Raw genomic sequence first — 26,719 nt, 5'->3', positions numbered from 1 at the left:
ACTCTCCTTCTAAATCACTCCAATTACTTTTCAACAGAAATTTGACCTTTCCAATAATTCTATAATCTCTTTTTTTTCTTATATCTGAATCTTTGGGTTGGTACAAAAAGGAGCAAGCAACACCAAATGCCTCTTCTTTTCCGGCATATAAGATGCTTGCTGTTAATACACAGTTACTACAACTATAACTTGAAAAACAGTTTTCTTTTAAAAAATATGTAAGGGGTTGGACACGGTGGCTCGCGCCTGTAATCCCAGCACTTCGGGAGGCAGAGGCGGGCGGATCACAAGGTCAGGAGATCGAGACCATCCTCGCTAACACGGTGAAACCCCCATCTCTACTAAAAATACAAAAAATTAGCCGGGTGTGGTGGCGGGTGCCTGTAGTCCCAGCTACTCGGGAGGCTGAGGCAGGAGAATGGCATGAACTCGGGAGGCAGAGGTTGCAGTAAGCCAAGATTGCGCCACTGCACTCCAGCCTGGACAACAGAGCGAGACTCTGTCTCAAAAAAAAAAAAAAAAAAAAACTATGTAAGGTTTTTTTGAGTGTGTTTGATAGGGACTTTAATAACACGAATAAGGCACTAGTTTAAACTATCATCTCAGTGACGCTGGTGGTCTTCAACTTTCATGTTTAAAAAATCCAGTATGAACAATGTACTCATTATGTAAACAAAGACAAAAACGTTTCTTCATTGTATAATTAACTAATGGCATCAATGAAATATTAATCAAGTAGAAACTACCTATTAGTTTATCCTCCTTAACACATGTCTACTCAGCCTTGGTTAGTACAGGAAAGATTGCTTACCGTAACTGATGAACTATTTTGGCATTATCTTACTGGATCTTTTCCCTAGCTAACCAAAGTATTTATTTTTAGATAACAAATAAAACATTTTGAAAAGGAACAGCGAAATTTTACAAAACATACTTGAGACATACTGGACAGACAAATACACCTAAAGTTGTTTACTTTTTAGAATATATCCTATTGAATTTAACATAAAATTTTAAAACAAAACTGCAGAGCTCAAGTGTGCAACTAATTTTGAAATATATTCTACAATCTTTTGTATTAAAGTACTCATTTCAGCAAATGCTTGCTTTTGAAGGAAAAATAAAATGTAGTGAGGGCAATAATTAGTAACAATCTCTATTAGTATGTCTTAAATCAGGTTTTGCTAAGCACATGGCCTGGAACTAGGCTTCAAATCTGCTCACATTAGACTTTCTGTCATGGCAACTTTATGGGAGTTTTAAACTTTGGAAACAAAGTGTACCAACAAGGCATCATCTTTAAGGCAATAAAGCTGAACTTTGCTAACATGAACATGTTTAAACTCCCATATGCTTCCAAGAGTTTGAGAGTGTGGACAAAGCTTAACTATTCAGCTCAGCACTTCCCACACCCCCCATCAGATTTGTTTGCCTGGACATACTCAACCATGTGATAAGGCTTATCTTTAGATTAAAGGTTGGAAGATTTCCCTGTCTCCTCTTCAAAAGTAATTCCACACTGTGACCAGAGGACCAAAGTTAAACTTAAATGGTGCAATAAATAGTTCAAAAGTATCTCTGAAACCTCAATGCACTCAAATCAAAAAGGCTATTGAGAAGTAACCTTAAGCAAGGGTCCAAAGCGGTTTCTGAGCATATTGCATTCAGTTAAAAACTGGAAATATTCTTAAAAGCATCCAGTCTAATCCAGTCACATTTTACAGATGAGTCAAATTAAGTCAAGAGAATTTAGGTATCTTTCTGATCCAGTTGGTTACATTGTGATAGCAGAACTTGGGTCTCTTGATTTCCAACTGAGAAGGTCTTGTAGAAGACCCTGTAGGAGACCCTGTCTCCAAGAAAGAAATTAATTCAGTTGAATCAAGTACATTGTTGTAACTACCATGTGGAAAAGAGATGCTAGCCTCTACTGCAGATGGAAAAAAGATTTCTGGAGGGCACTGAAAATGACAGGTCAGAGCAATGTCATAACTATTTTTCTCACAGGATAATGTACATACGAAACACTACAGAATATAACACTTAAAGAAGCACTAGCAAAATGAAGGACATCCAGAGGAAGTGAGTAAACTGATAAAGAACAGAGAACTCTGAACACATGAAAAACCAGAAAAACCACAGTTAGAAGACAACACTGCTGGGATTAGAGCTGTATTCACACATGTGAAAGGAAGTAAATTTTTGGGTAATCAAGAAACATAAACTTTGTGGTCATTAGAATTTTCCTTAAGTAGAATGGGCTACACCATAATGAAGTAAACTAGTAAAAGCAAAGGTCAAAGCTGAGATTGGTGAGGCATGAATTGGGTAAATAATTCAACTAGATGCCTTTCAAGTCTGTTCCAATCAGAGATTTTAAATTCTCTTATGTAATTAGAAACTTGGCCAGGCCCAGTGGCTCACGCCTGTAACTCCAGCACTTTGGGAGGTACAGGCAGGCGGACTGCTTGAGCCCCAGGGGTTTGAGACCAGCCTGGGCAACATGACAAAACCCCATCTCTGCTAAAAATACAAAAAAATTAGCAGGACATGGTGGGACATGCCTGTAGTCCTAGCTACACAGGAAGCTGAGGTAGGAGGCTTGTTTGAGCCCAGGAATTGAGGCTGCAGTGAACTGAGATTGAGCCATGCTGCAGTCCAGCCTGGGCAATGAAAGTGAGACCCTGTCTCCAACAACGAAAGAAAGACAGAATAAAGAAAGAAAAGAAAAACTCATTATCTTTGGGTAATTTATTCAAGATGAGTCACAATACAAGAAGCAAGTGCATTACCCACTATTTTTCTCCCTCTCAAATTTTCATCTATCAGCATTAGTAGGTATTTCTGAAAGATTAACTGCATTCAATCTAAATTTCTTATAAATTCTAGGTATCAAAAGATAAATTCAAATTTCAGTTTTGTCACTTAACTATATAACCTTGGGTATAATTTCCCTGGATCTCAGAGGAGCTCAGACTTTAGACAATATTCCCTAACTCTCCTAGCATTAAAAAAAAAAAAACCAGTGTTGGCGGTCCGAGGAATCACAATGGCTGTGTGGATGTTCTGCAGTGCTCAGAAGAGTAGCATTCTCCCCACTGAAAAAACGATTAGAGGAATCATTATGAGGGCCAAATTTTGTGAGTTTTATCGGTTTATATATATATATATTTTTGAGATGGAGTCTCGCTCTGTTGCCCAGGCTGGAGTGCAGTGGTGCGAGATCTTGGCTCACTGCAACCTCTGCCTCCCAGACTCAAGCGATTCTCCTGCCTCAGCCTCCTGAGTAGTTGGGACTACAGGCACGCGCCACCAGCCCAGCTAATTTCTGTATTTTTAGTAGAGACGGGGTTTCACCATGTTGGCCAGGATGGTCTTGATCTCCTAACCTTATGATCCATCTGCCTCAGCTTTTGAGATGGAGTTTTGCTCTGTCTCCCAGGCTAGAGTGCAGTGCACTATCTTAGCTCACTGCTGGGTTCAAGCGATTTTCAGTGTCTCAGCCTCCCAAGCAGCTGGGACTATAGGCGTGTGCCACCACGCCTGGTTAATTTTTGCACTTTTAGTAGAGATGAGGTTTCACCATGTTGGCCAGGCTGGTCACGAACTCCTTACCTAAAGTGATCTGCCTGCCACGGCCTCCCAAAGTGGTGGGATTACAGGCGTGAGCCACTGCCTCTGGCCTGTTACTAATTTTTATTTTTGTTCTTAATTTTTTGAGACAGCATCTCACTCTGTTGCCCAAGCTGGAGTAGAGTGGCACAATATCCACTCACTACAACCTCTGCCTCCTGGATTCAAGCGATTCTCATGCCTCAGCCTCCTGAGTAGCTGGGGCTACAAGTGTGCCCCACCACTCCCAGCTATTTTTTTCTATTTTCAGTAGAGATGGGGTTTCACTATGTTGGCCAGGCTGGTCTAGAACTCCAGGCCTCAAGTGATCCATCCACCTTGGCCTCCCAAAGTGCTGGGATTACAGGCATGAGCCACTGCACCTGGCCATCTGTTAATAATTTTTAGTTAGCAATAGCTCTTTTTACCTAAAACACACATCTTTTCCTCTGTACGCTAAGTAATTAATATAGTCCATAACCAAATACTGACAGCCCAGGATAACCAGGAAAGACTTAAAAGAGCTGATAAGGGGGAAAAAAGCCCCAAACCTCAAAACAAAACAAAACAAAAAACAAAAACACCTTATTTTTAGCATATGGCTATCAAGAGACTTGCTTTGATAAAATTGAAATAATTAGATGCTGACATTCTCTTCACTCAAGACTCCATTAATGAAGTTACAAATCTGGTTTCTAGAGACTTCAGTAGTTTTCCCTCAACACTAATAGGATGGATTCTTAGTTATTGAGTTGGTTTCTAGGTGTATTTTCATCAAAAGGAAAATATTATTTTTAACAACAGAAATATTTGGCTTAAAAAAGAAAAATGTTAATGAATGTCTCAAAATTTTTATAGATATTTAATTATTAATGCCAAATATTTAACTCTGATGAGAAAAATGTGAACAACTTTCGGCTTTAGTCTTAGTTTAATAAACTGCATATAGGTATTTGTATTTTACTTATCCTTTTTATTTATTTCAAGACATTATATTAACACATACACATACACATACGTGTATGCATATGCACAGATAGCAAGTTTTGGGAAACTGAAACAAAGGACCCAAAAGCAACATATGAGGCTTAATACCGCTGACATTTCTACACATAGAATTTCTGTGCATAGAACTGTAGTTAGGAATTAAATATTCTGTTTTTGTCACTCTAGACTGTTTATCACTTGCTTTAAAATTCAAAGGTATAATTTTTCCTGCAAATCTCTGCCTCCAATATTTTCCCCAAATCTCTGGCTCCAATATTTTGTTTACACCAAATATTTTTATCCCAGTGGTGCCATCAGTACTTATTTTCTAAAACACAGATTGGTAACAATATTTTAATACATCTTTTTATAATATAAACAATAGGAAAAATAACATTACATAAAAGATAGTTTATCAACTGTTGGTGTTTTAAAGATCTTTTCTCATTCTGAACAGCAATTATAATTTCATCGTGTTTTCATTAGGCCTTTTACTGGAAAATGTCCACGATTATATTATATAAAATAGTAGATCTACAACATACAAGGTGATGTTTAAACCTGATGTTTGCCAGTACAAAATCTCCAGGAAAAAAAATCATCTCCTATGTGTTTATATGAAATAATTTAACGGCTTGCATAATACTCAAGGATCCATTTTCTTGAACAAAGAGTAAAAACATTCCTAATATGACTCAAAAAAAACAAAGCCCTATTTTTCTTAAAACTCAACAAACATCAGTGCATCCTTATTGCCATTTGATGTCACTTCATGATTTACTATAAATTACTAATGAATTTTCTAAAATTAAAATATTAAATAGCTTTTAAATGTTAAAGAAAATGAATCAGATAAAAAACCCAATCTACAACAAATTACTCTTTGATTCCCTAAAATTACATAGGTAACTTATTAATTTCATGTGAGATGTAAAGGACTGATACCATAAATATAGTCATGTGTCACTTAAACAGGATACGCTTTATGAAATGGATCATGAAGCAATTCTGTCATTGTGCAAACATCTTAGAGAGTACTTACACAAACCTAGATGGTAGAGTCTACTGCATGCCTAGGCTGTAAGGTATAGTCTATTGCCCCTAAGCTATAAAACTGTACAGCCTGCTACTGTGCTGAACACTGTAGGCAACTGTAGCACAATGGTAAGTATTTGTGTATCTAAACATAAGAAAGGTACAGTAAAAACACAGGATTAGAATCATATAGGACCACGATTATATATGTGGTCTGCCGCTCACTGAAACGTTATTATGCAGCACATGAAGTGTAATTACTAAATACGGTTAATCTTAAAGCAAATCACTGTATTCTAAATATAATTAACCTGGAAGCATCTGATAAATAAAAATATAAAACGTGTTGATGTTTGAAGGAGGTAAAATTAAGCTTCTCTAGGGGCTTAGCTCCCATTCTAAGACGCCAAAAGACACACATCTACTTGATTTAAGAATTGACAAATATTTCAATACAGATTTGAAGAATACAGAAAAGCAAACTCCACGACCATTTTAAAGCAATATCCTACACCATTTGTTTGTGTTTGCATGGCTCAAAGGGTCAGAAATAAGGGGATAGTTTATATATCTTTGGCAGAGATAAAACATAATCCACTATGCAGAACTTTTGATTTCAAGGAAAACTTCAAATCCAGCAGCTAACAGCTTGTCTCTATTTGCTGTCACTCTAGATCAGAGAAACCCACACGTTTTCTTCTTTCCTGCCCCCCTTCAGTTACACTTGAGCTCTCTGAGTGAAAAGGTCTGGAACAGATTAAAAGTCGGGCCACAAAATAAAAAGCTTTGGCATATTGTCAAGCCTGTCTGGAATACACACACGGTGGGCCCAAAAAGGGAAACTAAATGCAATAAGAGAATTTTATGAAAGTTTTTCTGGGCACATCTCATTGTACGCCTATGTGTACATAACATGCTGGAGGGTGGGAGTGTTATTTTTTTTTAAGTACCTCCTCCTCTTAAAACAAAAGACCAAGCTGTGTGTGTAATCAATAGATCTACTTAAGCTTACAGAAAATTTGTTTTATTTCACTGTTTTAAAGGAAAAATTTTTTTCTTTAAAAAGCTTTGTGTTAATTCCTCATCTCTGCAGTTAGTAAAGCATTCGTCATCATCTTTCATAACCTTATGTCAGGGAAAAAATTCTGCAACACCATTCTTTAGAATTTCCAAAATGTGGAGAAATTGAATTCATTTCATTAGAGATAATTTAAGGAAACATGGCTGTTATTGTTTCAGTCCATACAAATGGCCGTATTTATTAAATTCTCTAACTTAATTGGTTTCCTGTTCCAACCACAAGGGCTAATTCAAATAGTAAAAAGAAACTGCAGTTGCAAATTATTAACATACTGCATTACTTTTTTAACACCCAAACAGGTCTCGAAGCTTAAAAGGCTAGTATTTAAGCCAAAACGATTATCTGTCAAAATGGCATCACTGCCCTGACCCTACGATTGACTTAGCTTGAATGGGGGGTTCAGTCAGTTTGGGGCAAACTTGAATTTTTTTTTTAAAGGTATATATAAGACAAAAAAATAACTGCTCATAATGTTCCTGATGGGGAAGTTATTTTATCCAACCAACTCCAGATGGAGTTTTTTTCTTTCCGCCCACCCCTGGGTTGTGTTTTGATGGCATTCACAGAGTTAACTCCTCTTTCCCATAAGGGCCCCGCAGTTGGTGTTAGGTCAAACCCTGTAAAGCTTCAAAGGTTCCGAGTCCCCTCAGTCTGACCTATTCAGTGATCTGCACATTGTTTTCATTTAGCTGCATCTAGTCCAAGATGAAGCTTCAAAACCACAATTATCTGCTCTTTTTTAGATGCATATTCCACGGCCTTGGAAAAATATCTCAAAAACCCAAAAGAAGAACTGAAAACACTTTAAAACACACACACACACACACACACACACACACACACACTCTTTTTTAAAAAGCACTGAAGAACTGGTATACTCTTATAAAAACGTACACATTTGGAAGGGGAGGGGTTCCTTTGTGCAAATGCAACTTATTCATGAAATCTGGAGGGGAATATGTTTTCTTAATGAAGAAAAAAAGAACATTTATTTTTCGAGAGAGACAGAAGAGGGGGCAAAATGCTTTCACTGGGCCATTTCTGGGGTGCCATTTTCCCCCTTAGGATGGGAAACACTGTAACACCCAGGCATGGGATGGTGCTCATCACTCTCAGAAGCTAAGCACAAGCAGACATCAGGTCACTGACAAAAGCTGGTATTCCTGGTCTGAGGTGCTGCATGACAGCCTGATTATTACTGCAGCTAAAAAAAATCATTTTAAATATGATCACTGTGTTTCTCCCAAAATGTGAAAGGAACAAGTGATTTCTGGTTAGTTGGCCATTACGACATTCCCCAACCCCAACCTGAGGAGCCCCAAAAATCTGATTAAGATCTAAACTTCTCAAGTTTCCAATGAGAAGGATAAAAACTCTACTGGTAAACGTTGGGTGGGCAGGGTCATTTTTTAATACTATAAAGCAATGCAATTGTATTTAAATGTGCTTTCCCAAGTATATATACAAAAAAAAAAATTAGTAACCAAAAGCATCTAAAAAGGTTTTGAGATGAACCTTTACCAAAACGAGGGTCAAGCCTTGGGTCTAGCCAAGAGGTGGTCTTGTTCTTATGGTTTATATAGTAAATTTCTCCATCCTGAGTCATGGCTTGTTCCCATCCATCAGGAAGAGGACCTATAATACAGAAAAAAAAAAAAAAAAAATCACGGTTTTTATTTGGTGTACCTAAAAAAAGTGGGAGGGGGTACTAATTTAAAAAGAAAACACATCTTAACATAAAACAATTCACTGAAACATATTTAAGGCTGTGTTCAGAGAAGAAAGGTAAACCTATATACCTGCTTCTTCTCCACTAAAAAGAAACCACCAAATAATAAAATGAACATTCCTCAACACAGAGATGAAGAAAAAAAAATTTTCTCCAAAAAATCCTTTTGGAATTCATGGCCCAAATAATTATTATTACTGTTAACACAGGACACGGAAGAGTTTGCAGCTCAGAAACCACCACCCAATCCAATCAGTTCTGTGACAATACCTTCCTAGGAACGCCAAGGTTCATTAATAAGAAATATATGCAAGTATTTTTAGAACATCGAAAATCTCATAAACATTCTATTTAATATAAAGCACACTTTAGCTAAGACAGCCAAGCTCCATTTATTTCCATGTTTTATGTGACTGGAGGACACCAAGAACACTTTAAGACAGAAAACTACAGTCCAAACAAAGCTTATTTTTAAGCAGACCAGAAATTGCTAATGGGTGGGGGTTGCAGTTTGAAGTCTAAGCTTGTTGGAGGATTGTGAGGAGGTAAGGTAAGTGCTAAAGTTGTTGGAAGGCAAACATTAAGGAATCATCAGTTGAGAGACAGGACTAAAGAATACAGTTAACTCTAAAAGGACTTTCCTATCTTTACGGGAATAGAGAAGTTAAGACAATTGCTCTTGGGAGGTAACAGCAATGAAAAGAAAGGCCCAGAATAAATTCCTAAAGTATTCAAACATAATTCCTCCTTATTTCCCTGTCCCTCCCAACTCCCCCAGTTCCCATTTCCAAAAGGTATCAAAAGAGGCAGGGCAGGAGATACAAACTGGGATAGTCAGTACATGGCTAAAATCTTTTCTTCTGTGGACTAACACGAGTTGAATACTTATCTTGTGCTAGTCACTGTTCTTATATATTAGGTACATTAATTCATTTAATTCTTACAGTAACAAATGACATAAGCAGTACTACTACTTATTCTAATGAGGAAATTGAGGCACAAAGGGTCAGGTTGGTTAGTCTGGTACAAGATCACAAAGCTAGTTAGTATCAGGAATGACAAACCCAGGCAGTGTGATTCCTAACCCACTGACTGCTCTTCACAACTATACTTCTTTTCATTCATTTCCCACAGATGACCAGAGCCTAAGTATGCCTCCTATGCACAAACAGAACAATTCCCTTCTTCCTGTATTGGCAGTCCACACCAGTCTCGTGGGTGATGTTGAGTAAGTAACTTTGGTTAAACTGACCACTCACACAAGGCCCATGGGACCCAAAATCCTAATTTTAGGCCAGTTTCGTTTGTATTAGGAACAGATCAATTTGCAGCTGCATTTTCAAAGGTCTACTTTGATGGGGTAAAATCGTGTTAGGAAATGCAGACGTGTGGAATTAGTTTTCTCTTTGCCTAGAATCCTTAAAAGGAAGGCTCTCCTTCAGTCCTGGATGTGTAGTATACACTGCTAACCAAGTCCAGAGGTAGAATTTGCTGTACACATCCCAAGTTTACTAGAGGGTGAATGACAAGCAAACCTGTTTAACACATGTACATCAAAGCTTTTCCCACCAGTTTTCACTGTCATCTTGGGCTCTATTTTCTTCCCAGAAAGACAGAACTCCAAAACTGAATATTAATGGTTTGCTACTATCTTTAACTGTAAAATGGCTGAATTATAAAATGCTTTTGCAAAACAACTAACTGTATTTCAAATTTTTAGGTACTGAAAATACCATGTGACTATATCTGGTGATGAACAAGTCAACAGCAGTCACCGAATGCCTTTGGGAGCCTCAACTCAACAACCCCCAAAAGATCTCATCATAGCTTTCAAACCTGCTTGAATATATGGATTTCCTATGTGTGGTTTAAACACACACACACACAAACATACACACAGACACACACACACACCAGCATTATTCTCCACCTTAGCTGTCTGAATGAGAGCCACAAGAGATATCTTGGATACAAACCAACCTTCCCTATCTGCTCCACTCACTTCATTTTGTAAATTCCACTTATATTCTCTGTGATGGGTCTGTCCCAGTCCATCTCAGAGACCTCAGCCATCAATACTTACCAGCTCTCTTTTTTGACCACTTCCTCAGTAACTGGATTCTCATCTCTTCTCACTCCAGGGTCCTCTATCAAACAGTCACCAGGGGTTTCTCTTCTTAAAATATTTTCGAATCAAATTTTTATGTCATTCATTCTGACTAAACACATTCCCATTGCTCTCCATCAAGAGGAAAATGCCTAAATTCTTTACTAGCTGGACTCACTTCTGAAGTCTTCTTCAGATACCCAGTTTTCCCACCCAACTTTCCACAAAATCATGCCATCTTCTTGTATATGCCGTTCCCATTATCACACGTACTCTGTACCTCCTAAACTCTTAGTCATCCTGCAAGAGAGAGCTCAGATGTCACTTCTTTAATTCAGCCTTTCCGGCTGATAAAGCCGGATTACTTCAGACAGAAATTACTTTCCTCTTCTATTCTCCATGACCATTTAACAGGTAGAGTTGTAATTACTTGTTTACATATGTATTCTCCTGGCAATGATCAAGTCATTCATCTTTACAAGCTTGTAGGCTAATACCTGAATAGCTGCTCAATAAATGTTTGATGGAAGAACGAATGTCCTGCCTTTTAAGTAATACTTTGAACTTTCTGTAAGCTTAAAATCATGTAGAACATATACTATTTGCAATTAATATTTATACCAACATATATATACCAAATATAAAATAATGCTTTATATTCATTTTATCTTTCATTTAGTACTCTCTGGGTAAAAATATAACGTTATGTGGAAAGAAATGGCCCAAAATAGGATACTTTCTTTATACTGAAAGAAAGCTGCTCACCAAAGGCAAGTAATAGACTAGAAAAGATCACCTTTAAGTAACTTTTCACCACACTATCTTTGTTATAGAATTAAGATAGAGAAAACTGAAAAGAACCAAATCCTCCAGTGTTAATGAAACAATACAGATCCAGGCTTTATTCACAAAAAAAGAATTTTTAGTCAAGTGGTCCTTAGAAGAAACTTGATTCAGTGACTTGATTCTTAATGCAGGATTCCAAGTCATTCTCCTAAACTAAGCTAACTGTTGAATAACCATGAAAAGGAGAGAAAGCAAAAAGTGGTATGTTTTCTGAAAGTGAAACAAGTCACACTTAGTGAAAATGTGTTTCAATCATCTGTTTGGGCTAGGGTTAGACTGCAGTAAGGTTAAGTCCAAGGGGCGAAATGTAGGATTCCCACAAAAATAAATGCAAGAGGAGACCACAGGGGCTTGATCGAAATAAATTTAGGATGCCTTTATGTTCAATTTATATTCTGATTGTAATGTGCTATAAATATTCATCAGAATCACCTGGGGCGGTTGTTAACACGCATGTTCCTGAGCCCTACCCCTATACTTTCTGATTCAGCAGGCCAGGGGTTGGGCCTGAAAATTCCCACATGATGCTGATGCTGGTCTAAGGAACACACTTTGAGAACCACTGATTTAAAACCACCACTTAGGGCCAGGCACGGTGGCTCATGCCTGTAATCCTAGCACTTTGGGAGGCCGAGGCAGGGGATCACGAGGTCAGGAGTCTGAGACCAGCCTGACCAACATGGTGAAACCCCATCTTTACCAAAAAGTAAAAAACAATTAGCCGGGTGTGGTGGTAAGGGCCTGTAATCCCAGCTACTCAGGAGACTGAGGCAGGAGAATCACTTGAATCTGGGAGGTGGAGGTTTCAGTAAGCTGAGATCACGCCACTGCACTCTATCCAGTCTGGGCGACAGGGTGAGACTCTGTCTCAAAAAACAACAACAAAAACAAACAAAACACAACCACTTAGAATTCTTCAGCTAGTACAGAAGTATTTCTTATTATCTGAGTTATACACAACCATGTCTATTCATTTTAGGCAGTTTTGAGATAAATCTACGAAGCCCTGCAGGTCTGGGAATAGCACACAGCCACATCTGCTAGGAATAGGCAAATCTACCATGACAAAACAGGCACCAAAAGGGCAGTACTTTTTTTTTTTTTTTAAATTCCCATGGGAGTTATTATTATTTTACTTTTTTTGAGACAGGGTCTCATTGTCACCCAGGCTGGAGTGCAGTGGTGCAAACCCGGCTCACTGCAGCCTCGAACTCCTGGGCTCAAGTGACCTCCTGCTTCAGCTTCCTAGGGAGTTAGGACTACAGGTGCACACCACCACACTCAGCTATTTTTTAAATTTTTCTGTAGAGATGGGGTCTCATTATGTTGCCCAGGCTGGTCTCGAACTCCTGAGCTCAAGAGATCCTCCCACCTCGACCTCCCAAAGTGGTGGGATTACAGGTGCGAGCTACCATGCCTGGCCGAGAATTACTACTGGCCATTTAGCTTCAAACAATTTTTAGTTGAGAACTTTTCACTTCCTCAATACAGATGAAGAGTTCTTTCTCTGTGCTAGTAAAAAATTCTGTTTATATCTATGTCATAGCATTTATCATTCAGTATTTTCATTATGCATGTTTTCTTCCTGGCTAGACTGTGAAATTCCTGAACACAGGAGTATATATTTTGCATTTTCCATTTTTGTCCAGCATAGGACCTACTAATTAGAAATAGATTAGGAGGCTGAGGCGGGAGGATCATGAGGTTAGGAGTTCAAGACCAGCCTGCCAACATGGTGACATGGTGACACCCCATCTCTACTAAAACTACAAAATCAGCCAGGTGTGGTGGCGCACACCTGTAGTTTCAGCTACTTGGGAGGCTGAGGCAGGAGAATCTCTTGTACCCAGGAGGTGGAGGTTGCAGTGAGCTGAGATTGTGCCACTGCACTCCAGTCTGGGCAACGGATGCAAGACTCCAGCTCAAAAAGAAAAAAAAAATAGAATGAACGTTGGCTGAAATGAATGTAATCAAAATGAAATTCAATTAACATCCTTTGTTTATGCTTGTAAAACAAAATACTCTTTCGTTTTTTCTATGTAAGCTCAATTTCTACATTATTTTAATGTGTCATGTGAACTGAAGGGACAGGGATATAGCGAATACTTCTATTCAACAAGTATTTATTGAGTTCCTACTATATTCAGGCCCTGGAGATGCAGCAATAAAAAACATAGCCCCTATCTGATGGAATTTATGTTCTAGACAGATGACAGTACAATGCTGGCTAATGAAAAGGGCAGCAAAAATAAAGCAGCATGCATGAAAGAAAGAAAAATGAAAAATGGGAAAGAAAAATGAAAAATGGGAAAGAAGAAGAAAAATGGGAAACAGATTTTTAGAAAAGCAGATCAAAAGAAGGGCAGGAAGTGACCTGTAAGCTTTGACCTAAATGCATTCCTAGCCAAACATGTGACATTCTGGGCATGGGCATTCCAGGCAGGGGAAAGCATGAAGAGGCTACTACGTGTGGATGGGGCAGAATAAACAGTTCACTTTGTTTTTAGGGTTAAGAATCTACCAGAAAAACTTTCATCATTTCAACCAGTAAAGGGTCAAATAGGTAATACTTAAAGGGGATTACCATTACTGAACAGTAATTCCAATCCCCCAAACTCATGACAACCTCTACACTGGTCAGAATGGGTAATACACATTTTCACCCCAATTAACTTTTACACACTCGAAAGCTGGGCCCTTAGACACGAAAAAGATGTGGAAGCTTTAAGTCTGGGCTATCATGCCTGACCACCACACCAAAGCCTTCTTTAGAAGGAAAGATTAAAAGTAGGCCCTATAGCAAAAAGGAAGAGAGAAACAGGCCAGTATTTTAATGAGACGTAAAGAGGGTGATACAGTTTGGATGTCTGTCCCCTCCAAATTTCATAGTGAAATGGGATTCCCAAAGTTGGAGGTGGGGCCTGGTGAGGGGTGGGGTCCCTCATGAATGGCTTCCCACCATCCCCTTGGTCATAAATGAGTTCTCATTCAGTTCACATGAGATCTGGTTGTTTAAAAGCCTGGGACTTCTCTCGTTCACTTTCTTGCACCCTCTCTCACTGTGTATCACACTGGTTCCCACTTGCCTTTTGCTAAGATTGTAAGCTTCCTGAGGTCCTCACCAGAAGCAGACGCTGGCACCATGCTTCCTATACAGCCTGCAGAACTATGAGCTAAATTAAACCTCTTTTCTTTATAAATTACTGTTTCAGTTATTCCTTCATAGCTACACAAAACTAGATTGACACAGGGAGAGAAATTTGAATCAGGATAAGCAAAAACAGAGTAGTAGGCAATATATAAAATAATTCATAAATCAGAATTACTTAAACTTGAGGGAAGCAAGTTTTTATGTAAGATTTACTACTAGTATTACTTGATTGACAACTTAGCTACTATAGCAAAAACCAACTCCCTGTGATATTTTAAAAACAAATACTCCATGTCATAATACTGAAGGTGACTCACCATCAACTTCCTGCTCTTGCCTAAGGACCTTCTTGCATTAGTAATGACTAACTAAAACCATCTGCCATGTCTATTCAAACAGGAAAGTCTTGATTAACTATACCACGAGTTAGACGACCAACCTTCCCTTGTCACCTGCCCCACAATTTGGGAATAAAGAAGTCACCCAGGACACTGAAGTTTATACTAAACACACCCTGGTGAGTTGTACAAAGTACAGGATTATCAAGTAGTTTCCTTAAAAAGTAACAAGAGTAGCTGGAAAAGTAGATTCAACGACCTTTTAAAAGAAGTGAATTCTAACACTTTGCCTGATGCTTGTTTTGAAATTCTGATCTCATGTATTTATGATTCACAAACTGTTCTTACTATATACAACAAGGCACTTTTCCTAACTTCTTCAAGTAAATATTAACTCACTTAACAACCCTATGATGGAGGTACTATTATTATACCCACTCTACAGATGAGGAATCTAAGGCAAAGAAAAGTAGCTTGTACAGGATCATTCAGCCCAACCTGCTAAGTGGCAGAGTGAGATTCAAACCTTGATAGCTGGGCTCTCCAGAAACCATGCTCTTGAATACTGTGCCACAAGTATGACAAACAGTAATCATATGCTGTGTTTTTTTTTAATCCTCTTTTCTTGGAATTTTCATAAAATCCCATGGCTTGTCATATTCATGTAAATGACTTCCATATCTTTAATGCCTCTCGCAGGGTCAATACTAGTTTTTCTCTTCCAACTGGACATCTGACACCTCACATGTATTCCCATATTTTGAGTGGGGTTTACTTTAAAATGTCATTTCCATTTGTCCCTCAAATAAAACTTTCACATAATGGTTTTTTTTTTTTTTTTTTTTTTTTTTGAGACTTGAGTCTCACTCTGTCACCAGGCTAGAGTGCCATGGCACAATCTTGGTTCACTGCAACCTCTGCCTGCTGGGTTCAAGCGATTCTCCTGCCTCAGCCTCCCGAGTAGGTGGGACTACAGGCGCCTAACACCACGGCTGGCTAAATTTTATATTTTTAGTAAAGATGGGGTTTCACCGTGTTGGCCAGGCTGGTCTCGATCTCTTGAACTTGAAATTTTCACATTTCCATGACGAAGTTTTAGCAGTAACTTCCAAATTGGTCTTATTCAACTCAACATTAAACTCTGTGTATACCACAGCCACATGGTCATCTTACCTCACCTCCTCTAAGGAGGAAGTCCTCTGACTCAAGGCTCAGCTCCCTAAAGGAAAATTTGCAAATTTTTAGCAGGTTATCCTCTACAGTCAGGCATTATACAGCACTGCTTCAGTACTGAAAGCATCCAACATGCCAGGCTCTATCTATTCCTCCACAATCATTTCACATCCCTCCTATTCAATCTTCTTTCAGTTCCTCAAACATCTCCTCTCCCACCTCCAGGACCTTCACAAGTGCAGCTGCTCCCTTCAGGAATTCTTCTCTCCACCTTCATTGCTTAGCGAACTCCCTCTCATCCCTTCCCACTCTGAATGTCACTTCTTCCTAATAACTTGTCTACATACAGTTTCTTCTCCTACTTCATCAGTTGCTTTCTCTCTGGTAAGATGATTCTATCACTTTAGTAATTCATTCAGTCTTCCCAGTCGCATGGCTTGTTCACTCCTGTCTTTCCAGTACCTAGCAGTGTCATGCACTTTCCACCTCCATACATTCTCAGTATGTCCACCCCAAAGCCTGTGTCTTCCTAGCCTCCACTGTTTTCCACCCACTGAAATTCTACTCACTCTCTTTTTGAGACAGTCTTACACTGTTGCCCAGGCTGGAGTGCAACGGCGTGATCTCAGCTCAGTGCAACCTCCGCCTCCTGGGTTAAAGTGAATTCTCCTGCCTCAGCCTCCTGAGTAGCTGGGATTATAGGCATGCACCACCACGTCTGGCTAACTTTTGTTATTTTTAGTGGAGACGGGGTTTCACCATGTTGGCCGGGCTGTTCTCCAACTCCTGACCTCGTGATCCGCCCACATCGGCCTCCAAAAGTGCTGGGATTACAGGTGTGAGCCACTGTGCCCAACCAAATTCTACTCTATTCTTATGCCGTATCTTTGTGAAGCTTTTCTCCAATTCATCCCACTAGTAAAACTCTTCCCCACCTATAAATTGAAATTGCACCTGTTCTGATTTCTTGAATACAGTATGTACTGTCTTGTGTTCATCACTCTTCTACACTGAGTTTAACTATAAGCTACGTGGAATTATGAGAAGAAAAACTTATCACTCTGCCCTAGAATATCAGGAAAAAGTTCTCCATTTTTTATGAGTGGGAATGTACAATTCTGCAAGGTTGCTCAGGACAAAGACAGCAACATTGATTAGAAACTACTGCCTTGTTAGTAGTTTGTGATACTTTGGTCTGCAATTTGTGCCAACTTTTGGTTTCCAAAATAAATAGGAACTAAAATGAATCACCTCTGATTCTTCTTTAGTTTTCTTTACAAAGGAGTCTTCCATAAACGTAAATATCTGAAATTCATGCTTGACGATATATGCCTTAAACAATCCCTAATCAAGTTCTGCCCACACTACTAAGATTTTTAGGCAGACGCAATGGAAAAAGTTATATACAAATTTGCTGCATAATGACATTTCAGTCAATGATGGATCACATGTAGAATGGTGATCCCAGAAACTTATAATAGAGCTGAAAAATTCCTGTCACCTAGAGACATCGTGGCTGTCATAAGGTAATGTCATAGTGCATTACCTCTTCTATGTTTAGACATATTTAGATATACATATACTTACCATTGTGTTACAATTGCCTACAGTCTTCAGTATGGTAACATGCTGTCCAGGTTTGTAGCCTAGGAGCGATAAGCTATATCATAGAGTCTAGGTGTATAACAGGCTATACCATCTAGGTTTGTGTAAGCATACTCTATGATGTTTATACAATGATAACATCACCCAGCAACCCATTTCTCAGAACTTACCCCAGTCATTAAGCAACACACGACTGTATTATTATCACTAACTTATTTTGTGGCTTCGATAAGCCGAATATGGGAAAATAAACACATTCACTGAAGAAAAGGCAGTCTACACATCAAGTTTTGGTGAAAGAAGTAAGTTTTTTTTGAGACAAGGTCTCGCTCTGTCACCTAGGCTGGAGTGCAGTGGCGCGACCTCGGCTCACTGCAGCCTCCACCTCCCAGGTTCAAGCAATTCTCCCACGTCAGTCTCCCAAGTAGCCAGGGATTACAGGGGTGTACCACCATGCCCAGCAAATTTTTGTATTTTTAGTAGAGACAGGGTTTCACTATGTTGGTCAGGCTGGTCTCAAACTCCTGACCTCGGGTGATTCACCCGCCTTGGCCTCCCAAACTAATGATACTATAAACATACTGATGAAAATAAGCTTTGTGCAAACAAATATAAGAGTGTGGTGGTTAACCCATCCTGCCCATCCTGTCCTGAGTTCAGGTTCACCTGTGTCCTATAGGTAACTAGAAGATTCTTCTGCCAAACTACTAGAACACGCTGATGAATCCAAGCCCCTTCTGGATTACAATGGGCAGTGTGGTAGAATAAGATGAAGCTCTGGACCATACATATGAAGGCTTAGATTGGAATTCTGGCACTACTACTTACCTGTATTCTAGCACCAGCATACTGGTGCCCCAACCACTGTGTTCATGTCCCCTTTATAGCAGATGCCTCTCTGATATTAAAAGTGGAAGAAAGAAAAATTGGCAAGTTATGGTCAGAGTTATTGACTGGGGATGGAGGGAGATGATAGCTTAGATTACCTTCTCCAGTGCGGCCCTCTGTAATTGACGTCTTTTGAGCAGAGATCTGAATGAACTGAGAGTGAGAGCCGTGTGAATATCTGGGGAAGGGGGAGAACGTTCTACACCCCAATCATTAGACTGCATCCTTCTGTTCTCAACAGACTCTAAGCTCTCAAAGTAGAGACACTGACTTTTTTTGTCTTTGTATCCCTAGGACTTAGCACTGCTTTCAAATACAACCAAAGTTTGCTAAGCTGACATGATTAAGAGCCTATCTGTGGAAGTATGATTGGTCTTTGTCAAGTTGCAATATCTCAGAAACATAGTTTGTGACTTTATAAATAACAGATTTTTTTTTTTTTTTTTTTTGAGACAGAGTCTCACTCTGTCACCAGGCTGGAGTGCAGTGGCACAATCTCGGCTTACTGCAACTTCTGCCTACTGGGTTCAAGCAATTCTCCTGTTTCAACCTCCCGAGTAGCTGGGACTACAGGTGCGCACCACCATGCCCACCTAATTTTTGTATTTTTAGTAGAGACAGGGTTTCACCATGTTGGCCAGGACAGTCTCAATCTCTTGACCTCGTGATCTGCCCACCTTGGCCTCCCAAAGTGCTGGGATTACAGGCGTGATCAGCCACCACACCCGGCCTGTAAATAATAGATTTAAGAAAAGTAGATAACATTTATTTTGCAGGGTTTTTATATTAAATAAAAGCTCATGAAATGATGGAACCACTCATTTGTATTTAGGTACTCAGTAAAGGTTTCATTCCAGCCTAAAATAAGAATGATAAAACGATCTCTAATGATATTTCTATGGATTTAAGTTTAAACCATACAACAGTATTCTATTTGTGTACTCCTTTAACCAGCAGTAACAGTATCACCTGGAAACTTGTTAGAAATGCAGAATCTCAGGTCCCAATCCTACTAAATCAGACCCACTGAATAAGAACTGCATTTGAACAAATCCCGAAGTAATTCCTTGACACATTACAAATTAAGAAGCACTACTCTAGAATACCAAAGACTAACAAGGACCACTTGTTCGATTAAACCTTTTCTAGAGTTACCATTAACTCAAACTTTTAACAGTATAGCAAAAGTACTACTCATTGGGTTACTTGATTTAAAAAATCTTTGATACATTATAAATAAAATTTATATGACTTTAGTTTCATACTCAACTCTAGAAAGACAGTATAGTTTAGAGACTATAAAGGGTTTAGATTCAGACAGACCTGGGCTCAAATCTTGGATCCAATACTTATTAGCCTTCTAACCTTGGGCAAATTCCTTAACCTGCTTGATGCTCACTTTCTTTATCTATAAAACAGAGATGAATATTCAATGGATCATTGAGAGAATCAAAGAACGTGTGTGACACAGGTCATGGTTCACAGTATGCTTAAACGTCAGTTCCCTACTCTTTCTTAGAACAGTTCTACCATTTTGTTCCAATAATATATTAAACTTTTTCATGTAACTATACCTAAGAAAGTAGCTTTAAATATAAGACAATGCGATATTTGGATTTCAAAATTCAAAAGAGCAGATAATAAAAATAGGGAAAAAACCATAGAGGAAGACCCCTAAAGATTTTTAATGGTATCCCAACATTTTCAGGACAAGGTTCAAACTTCTTAGCTTATGATAAAAAGTCATTCTGAGGTGGTCTTCAGTCTCATCGCTCACCTCTTATCACTAGCGATATAGTATTAGAGGTTCCAGGGCTCAGTAATTGCCCATCTACTAGCTACTTTTATCTTCCCTTTTCTTCTAACTTAACTTCCCACTCGTCCACTAATACCCAAGTCCTGAACCCAATCACTTTTATCACCACCACTTTGGTCATCCTCTCCCTGGGTTACTGCAACTGCCCTCCAAGAAATCTCCCTATTTTTTAAAAAGTTACTGATACCATGTCACTCCTCTGTTCGAAACCTACAAGCACCTCTGTAATGAAGCCCTATTCTGCCTTTCACAGAATCTGTTCGTGCTGCAGTGGCCTTTTTGCTGTTCCCCAAACATGTCTCAGGGCCTTTGAACTGGTGGTTGTGTTATGCATGGAACATTCTCCCCCTTCCCCAGATATTCACATGGCTCTCACTCTCCGTTCATTCAGATCTCTGCTCAAAAGATGTCAATTACAGAGGCCTGCATTAGAGAAGGTAATCTAAGCTATCATCTCCCTCTATCCCCAGTCAATCACTCTGACCATAACTTGCCAATTTTTCTTTCTTCCACTTTTAATATCTGACTCATTGTATATCCATTCTTATAACTTAGAACCATGCCTGGCACATAGTATATATTCAATATTGGATAAAGAAATCAATGAACCCCCTTAAGGATGTCTTATCGGAGTGCGGTGGCTCACACATGTAATCCCCAGAAAAGCTGCCAAAAAGCTGGGACTATAGGCATACACCACCATGCCCCACTGTTTTTTTGTCTCTACCAAAAAAAAAACAAAAAACAGTTGGGCATGGTGGTGTATGCCTATAGCCCCAGCTACTTGGGAGGCTGAGGCATGAGAATCACTTGAGCCCAAGAAGGTGAAGCTGCAGTGAGCTGTAATCGTGCCACTGCTCTCCAGCCTGGGTGATGGAGCAACACCTTGTGTACCCCCCCCGCCCCCGCCAAAAAAAGAAGTCTTCACTGTTCTCCCTTTGCACTACTGACTCATGTGTTCCTCTTTCTCTCTACTTTCTCAGCACTCAGCACCATACATCTGCCATAACATTCTTCGACATTCTTCATTTTTTTTTTTTTTTTTTTTTTTTTTTTGAGACGTTGTTTTGCTCTTGTCACCCAGGCTGGGGTGCAGTGGCACAATCTCAGTTCACTGCAACTTCTGTCTCCCAGGTTCAAGCAATTCTCCTGTCTCAGCCTCCCAAGCAGCTGCGATTACGGGCGAATGCCACCACACCCAGGTAATTTTTCGTATTTTTAGTAGAGACGGGGTTTCACCGTGTTGGCCAAGTTGGTCTCGAACTCCTAACCTCAGGTGATCCACCTGCCTCGGCCTCCCAAAATGTTGGGAATACAAGTGTGAGCCACCACGCCCGGCCCTGCCATAACATTTTAAATGATAATATACAAAAAGTCTGTCTTCGCTTGATTCTGCAATCACAGTGCATAGCAAAAAGCAGGGCATGTGATATTTGTTGAATGAATGATTTAAGAAGGGAAAAATACAATTGTCTCAAGGTAAAACTATGAAACTGTTTAAAAAATCATTTTCCTGTTTGTCAGGTTATAGCTGTTAAGAACCTTCTAGAAGAAAAGGTCAAGTATAAGCTTAGAGAGCCCACTAATATGCAACTCTTCAGACTTTCTTCAGTGTCACTTAGGTCTTTTAGATTTTAACTCAATGAAATGGCTTAGAGTTAGTTTACTAAGTTTATTTATGAAAGACTAGCTTTCTGTAAAGATTTACTGAAGGAAAAACAAATAGCACACTTAGACTTCAGACTGCTCAAATAAATACCTGTCACTAAGATTTTAACCTAAAATAAGTTTTACCATTTCCTTACCTTACTAACATCAAAAGAAAACCTTATCTTGGAAAACTGTGACTACTGTTGCAAGATTTATTCTATTTCACTTATGCTGCCTATATATGGTAGTCTATGAATATCATTTTTAAAGAATTAGCATCTTAATCTTTCACACAAATATTCCTCCTATGAGTCATAAAATTATTGTAGCAATAGAGTAACCAGAAGGATTTAGAAATCAGTGGGAAAGACAAAAATAATATTCCAACACTTATCAAGAGAATAAAACAGGCATTTGAGCTGGTTCTTAAATGGAAATAATTTAATCTCTTTCTCATTCTCTCGACTCCAAAACTGAGCAAAGTTTCCAAAAATCTACAAATAATCACTGAAGAAAAGTTGAACACAAATACTTCTATTTTTATGTCCCAATATGTAATAAGTCATTTTATTAAGAGAGCTGGTGGAAATGATACTCATGGATCTAAAATTTCTTTCTTTTTTTGAGACGGAGTCTGGCTGTCTCCCAGGCTGAAGTACAGTGGTACAATCTCGGCTCACCTCTGTCTCCTGGGTTCAAACGATTCTCCTGTTTCAGCCTCCTGAGTAGCTGGGACTACAGGCACCCACCACCATGCCTAGCTAATTTTTGTATTTTTAGTAGAGACAGAGTTTCACCATGTTGGCCAGGCTGGTCTCGAACTCCTGACCTCAGGTGATCTGCCCACCTTGGCCTCCCAAAGTGCTGGGAACACTTTGGGAGGTGTGAGCCACTGCACCTGGCCTACCTGAAAATCTTAATAACACTCAAAATGTAAATGAACTTTACTATCCCAAATGATTACTTCAAAGGTTTCTAGTAAATTTTTAAAAATATTTGATATGTGTGCTCTAAGATCAAGTCAAGAGCACTCAACAGTCTTGAGTTTCTGTATGTTTCCCCCTTTTTAGAAGATAATCTCTAAAGTAAAGCAAAGAGGACAGGACAGAATTACCTTATCTGGAATAATCAAGCATGTAAGTATACAAAACACAGTACTCCTCAACACATTTGAGATTTAGACAGTTATTGTAGATAATCATGATTCTCAAATTGAAATAATCTTTTAAAAATATGTGGCACTATTAGAAAAAAATACTGATCTGCAGCTACTGAAAAACAAAGTAACTATATACCCACATCTCAGCATAATGAATGTGGGTTTCTTTAAAGAAAGAATGAAGAAATTAATACTTTAAAAATCATGATTGGAATTAAACAACATCAGAGTGATTCCCAGTGGAGAGGAAGTGAAAGGCTCTCATCACCAGAGTCAAATCAAAGCCATTAGTTGCCCTGACATGAGTGGCATCTTCATTATGCAGCTAAGTCAAGAGCGATGATTAAAAAGTGCCATTTATCAGCCATCACTGGGTTTAACAAAGACTTCAGAAGAACTCTCATACTGCAGTAGATACAATAATTACAAGCTAATGCCATCTGCAACTTCGATATTATTATTGAATTACTTTTTCTATTTCAAAAAGAAAAAATTTAAGTCTTCATATTCCATATTGGCATCTTTTATTAAAATGAAATGGACTGGCCATAGTTTTAAGTAAGAAAAATGGTGGTTGTTTCTGTATTCTCATTTTTTAGGAACTAAATCATCAAACAGATCAAGCCATAAGCTATATAAAACAAACCAAGCTTCTTAAGGATTGGTTATATTGATTCTGGATTATTATGTTTTTCCTTGTGCTATTTCTCCATTTCATAGGGTCATTTCTCTTAATTTACCTGAATTTCTACATGGGAAAAAGAAAGCAGCAATTTTGTTTTAAAAAAAAAAAAAAGAAGAAGTGCTTTTATTTAAAAAGTTTTTAAAAAGATATTTGGAATACAAGCCTGAGAGTAACTAGTTAAATACACTGTCTCTGTCTCTTCATTGCTCTGACTTTGGGCTTTATTTTTATTTTTTTTTTTTTTTTGAGACGGAGTCTCGCTCTGTTGCCCAGGCTGGAGTGCAGTGGCTGGATCTCAGCTCACTGCAAGCTCCGCCTCCCGGGTTTATGCCATTCTCCTGCCTCAGCCTCCCAAGTAGCTGGGACTACAGGCGCCCGCCAACTCACCCGGCTAGTTTTTTGTATTTTTTACTAGAGACGGGGTTTCACCGTGTTAGCCAGGATGGTCTCGATCTCCTGACCTCGTGATCCGCCCGTCTTGGCCTCCCAAAGTGGGCTTTGTTATAGTTCATTGCTAATAGGTTTCCAGTTAGTACAGTCTTTTCCCATATATTGTGACTTCAGACTGACAATTTCCATCTTATAATAATCCAGAACTGTTAGAAGAATCAGGAACCAACTACTTGGATAAGAGCCAATGACCTCAATTTGATGATAAAAAGCTTAGAGATAAACATAACTTCAAAGACAGTGTGGTAACAGATTTTTAACAAAGTAACAGTGGCTACCAGGTATTACAAACTCATTAAATTGTAAAATATCAGCTCACATTTATTTACCTATTACATATGCAAGACACTATACCAGGCACTGTATACTATTAATAATACATTTTAACTATGTGATGTGGATTCTGTCTTTTAATGCTCGCAACAGCCCTATGAGTTATTATCTCATTTTTCCAAGTGAAGAATACAGGTAGATACAGTAACTTGTCCAAGATTTCATGGACAATAAAGGATGCCTGGGATTCAAACCAGGTCCATGGGATTTCAAGAGCCCTTGGTCTTAACCCTTATTGTAAACTGTCTCTCAGTTTCAAAGGTGAAAAGCAGAACTTTAAATGAACTACAGCACATAAAGTAGGAGTTACCAACACCTCAACCCTGTCGGCTCTGCAACTTCTCACACATCTTTACCCTCTCTGTGCTTTTTAAAGTTAAAGCCTAAATCAATGTATAATTTACCCATCATTTTTATATTTCACATCTATTTTCCAGCTCTCTCATTTTTCTTGGTAACAATCTCTCATTTGATCTTCGGTGCTGAGAGATATTACACAGGCAGGAGAACACTTAAGGCAGCTCTATGCTACTCACTTTGCTTGCTTCTGAACATTTTTCCCCACTTCAAGGAAGGTGCTTAGCACATTCCTCTAACATGTATCACTTTTCATGATCAAGAGAGCATTTTCTCCACCCATCTTGAGGTAATTCCTAGGAATTCCTCACACTTTGTCATAATAGAGAAATCTGAGTGCTACACTGGTAGAGTTGGGAATTGTCAAATGAATCCCAATAATTTCTAACTTTAAAGCATACAAATAACGAATTCTATATAAGACATTTGGGCTCTGGATTGTTATCAAATGTACATTTCTCAAAAGCAGATAAATGGGTTGATTCTGCTTAATATAAATCTAAAGACATAACTTTTAATGATCCTAAATAATCATTTGGCGTACAGTTATTTCTGGATTATCACAGAATATACTTTGACTTTACTGTCCCTTTAAGATTCAGTAATCTTGTGGATCAGTGTTAACAAGTATACTACTAAAAAATTTAATATATATCATACACATAGAGCTAAGGAAGTATCACTTTTCACTCCCCAGGGCTTTCTTTTCTAATGTTGAACACAAAAAACATGAAATGTTTACCTGATTCTCAATATGTGGAGAAAGACTACGGATCCTAAGCAGGCATCAAAATGCTATTATAAATATATATTTAATAACTAATTTACATTATAACTTTTTCTTTCTTTTTTTTTTTTTTTGAGACAGGGTTTCACTCTGTTGTCCAGGCTGGAATGCAGTGGTACGAACATGGCTCAATGCAGCCTTCACCTCATGGGCTCAAGCTATCCTCCCAATCTCAGTCACCCAAGTTGCTGGCACCACAGGAGTGTGGCCACCATGCCTGGCTAATTTTTATTTTTAATAGAGATGGGGTCTCCCTATGTTGCCCAGGCTGGTCTTGAATTCCTAGGCTCAAGCAATCCTCCTACCTTGGCCTCTCAAAGTGCTCGGACTATATGAATGAATCACCACACCTAGCCTTATAAATAATAACTTTTTTTTTTTTTTTTTTGAGATGGAGTCTTGCTCTGTCACCAGGCTGGAGTACAGTGGTGCAATCTCAGCTCACTGCAACCTCCGCATCCTGGGTTCAAGTGATTCTCCCGCCTCAGCCTCCAGAGTAGCTGAGACTACAGGCGCGTGCCACCATGCCCAGCTAATTTTTGTATTTTTAGTAGAGACAGGGTTTCACCATGTTGGCCAGGGTGGTCTCAATCTCTTGACCTCGTGATCCACCCGCCTTGCCCTCCCAAAGTGCTGGGATTACAGGCATTAGCTATTGCGCCCAGCTATAAATTATAACTTTCAAAGGATAATCACCTCAAGTAATTTAACGGGCTAGACTTTATATATACATATACTTATACATTGAACATTTTAATATAGAATAAAGTAAAATAAAACCATTATCTTAATACATTATTCCATTTCCTCTTATTTTTCTATTTTCCTATTCCTTACCTTTCAAATTCTTTCACAAAGTTCGCTGTCATTTACCCTGCAACTTAAGTGGCACAGTTAAAGAATACAAATTAATCTTTTAAGGGTGTACTG

At 38.7% G+C, this 26,719-nt stretch overlaps 1 protein-coding gene across 12 annotated transcripts in view; it reads right to left on the bottom strand.

Annotated features, from left to right (window-relative positions):
• The window catches only part of YAP1 (Yes1 associated transcriptional regulator), a 122,339-nt gene that overhangs the window by 36,891 nt on the left and 58,729 nt on the right, over positions 1-26,719 (bottom strand). For 4 of the 12 annotated variants that reach the window (XM_008020647.3, XM_008020640.3, XM_008020645.3 and 1 more), the window contains exon 4: positions 8,237-8,350. The exons of 4 other annotated variants lie outside the window; for them this stretch is intronic. In XM_008020647.3, coding sequence (XP_008018838.1) covers positions 8,237-8,350 — 114 coding nt within the window. Of the gene's footprint in view, positions 1-8,230; positions 8,351-26,719 lie in introns of all 12 variants that reach the window. 4 more of the 12 variants (XM_008020639.3, XM_008020644.3, XM_008020642.3 and 1 more) reach the window with 1 other exon arrangement.

This window comes from Chlorocebus sabaeus, chromosome 1 (genome assembly GCF_047675955.1).
Source record: "Chlorocebus sabaeus isolate Y175 chromosome 1, mChlSab1.0.hap1, whole genome shotgun sequence".
Taxonomy (NCBI): Eukaryota; Metazoa; Chordata; class Mammalia; order Primates; family Cercopithecidae; genus Chlorocebus; species Chlorocebus sabaeus.
This window is presented reverse-complemented; position numbering and strand designations above follow the sequence as displayed.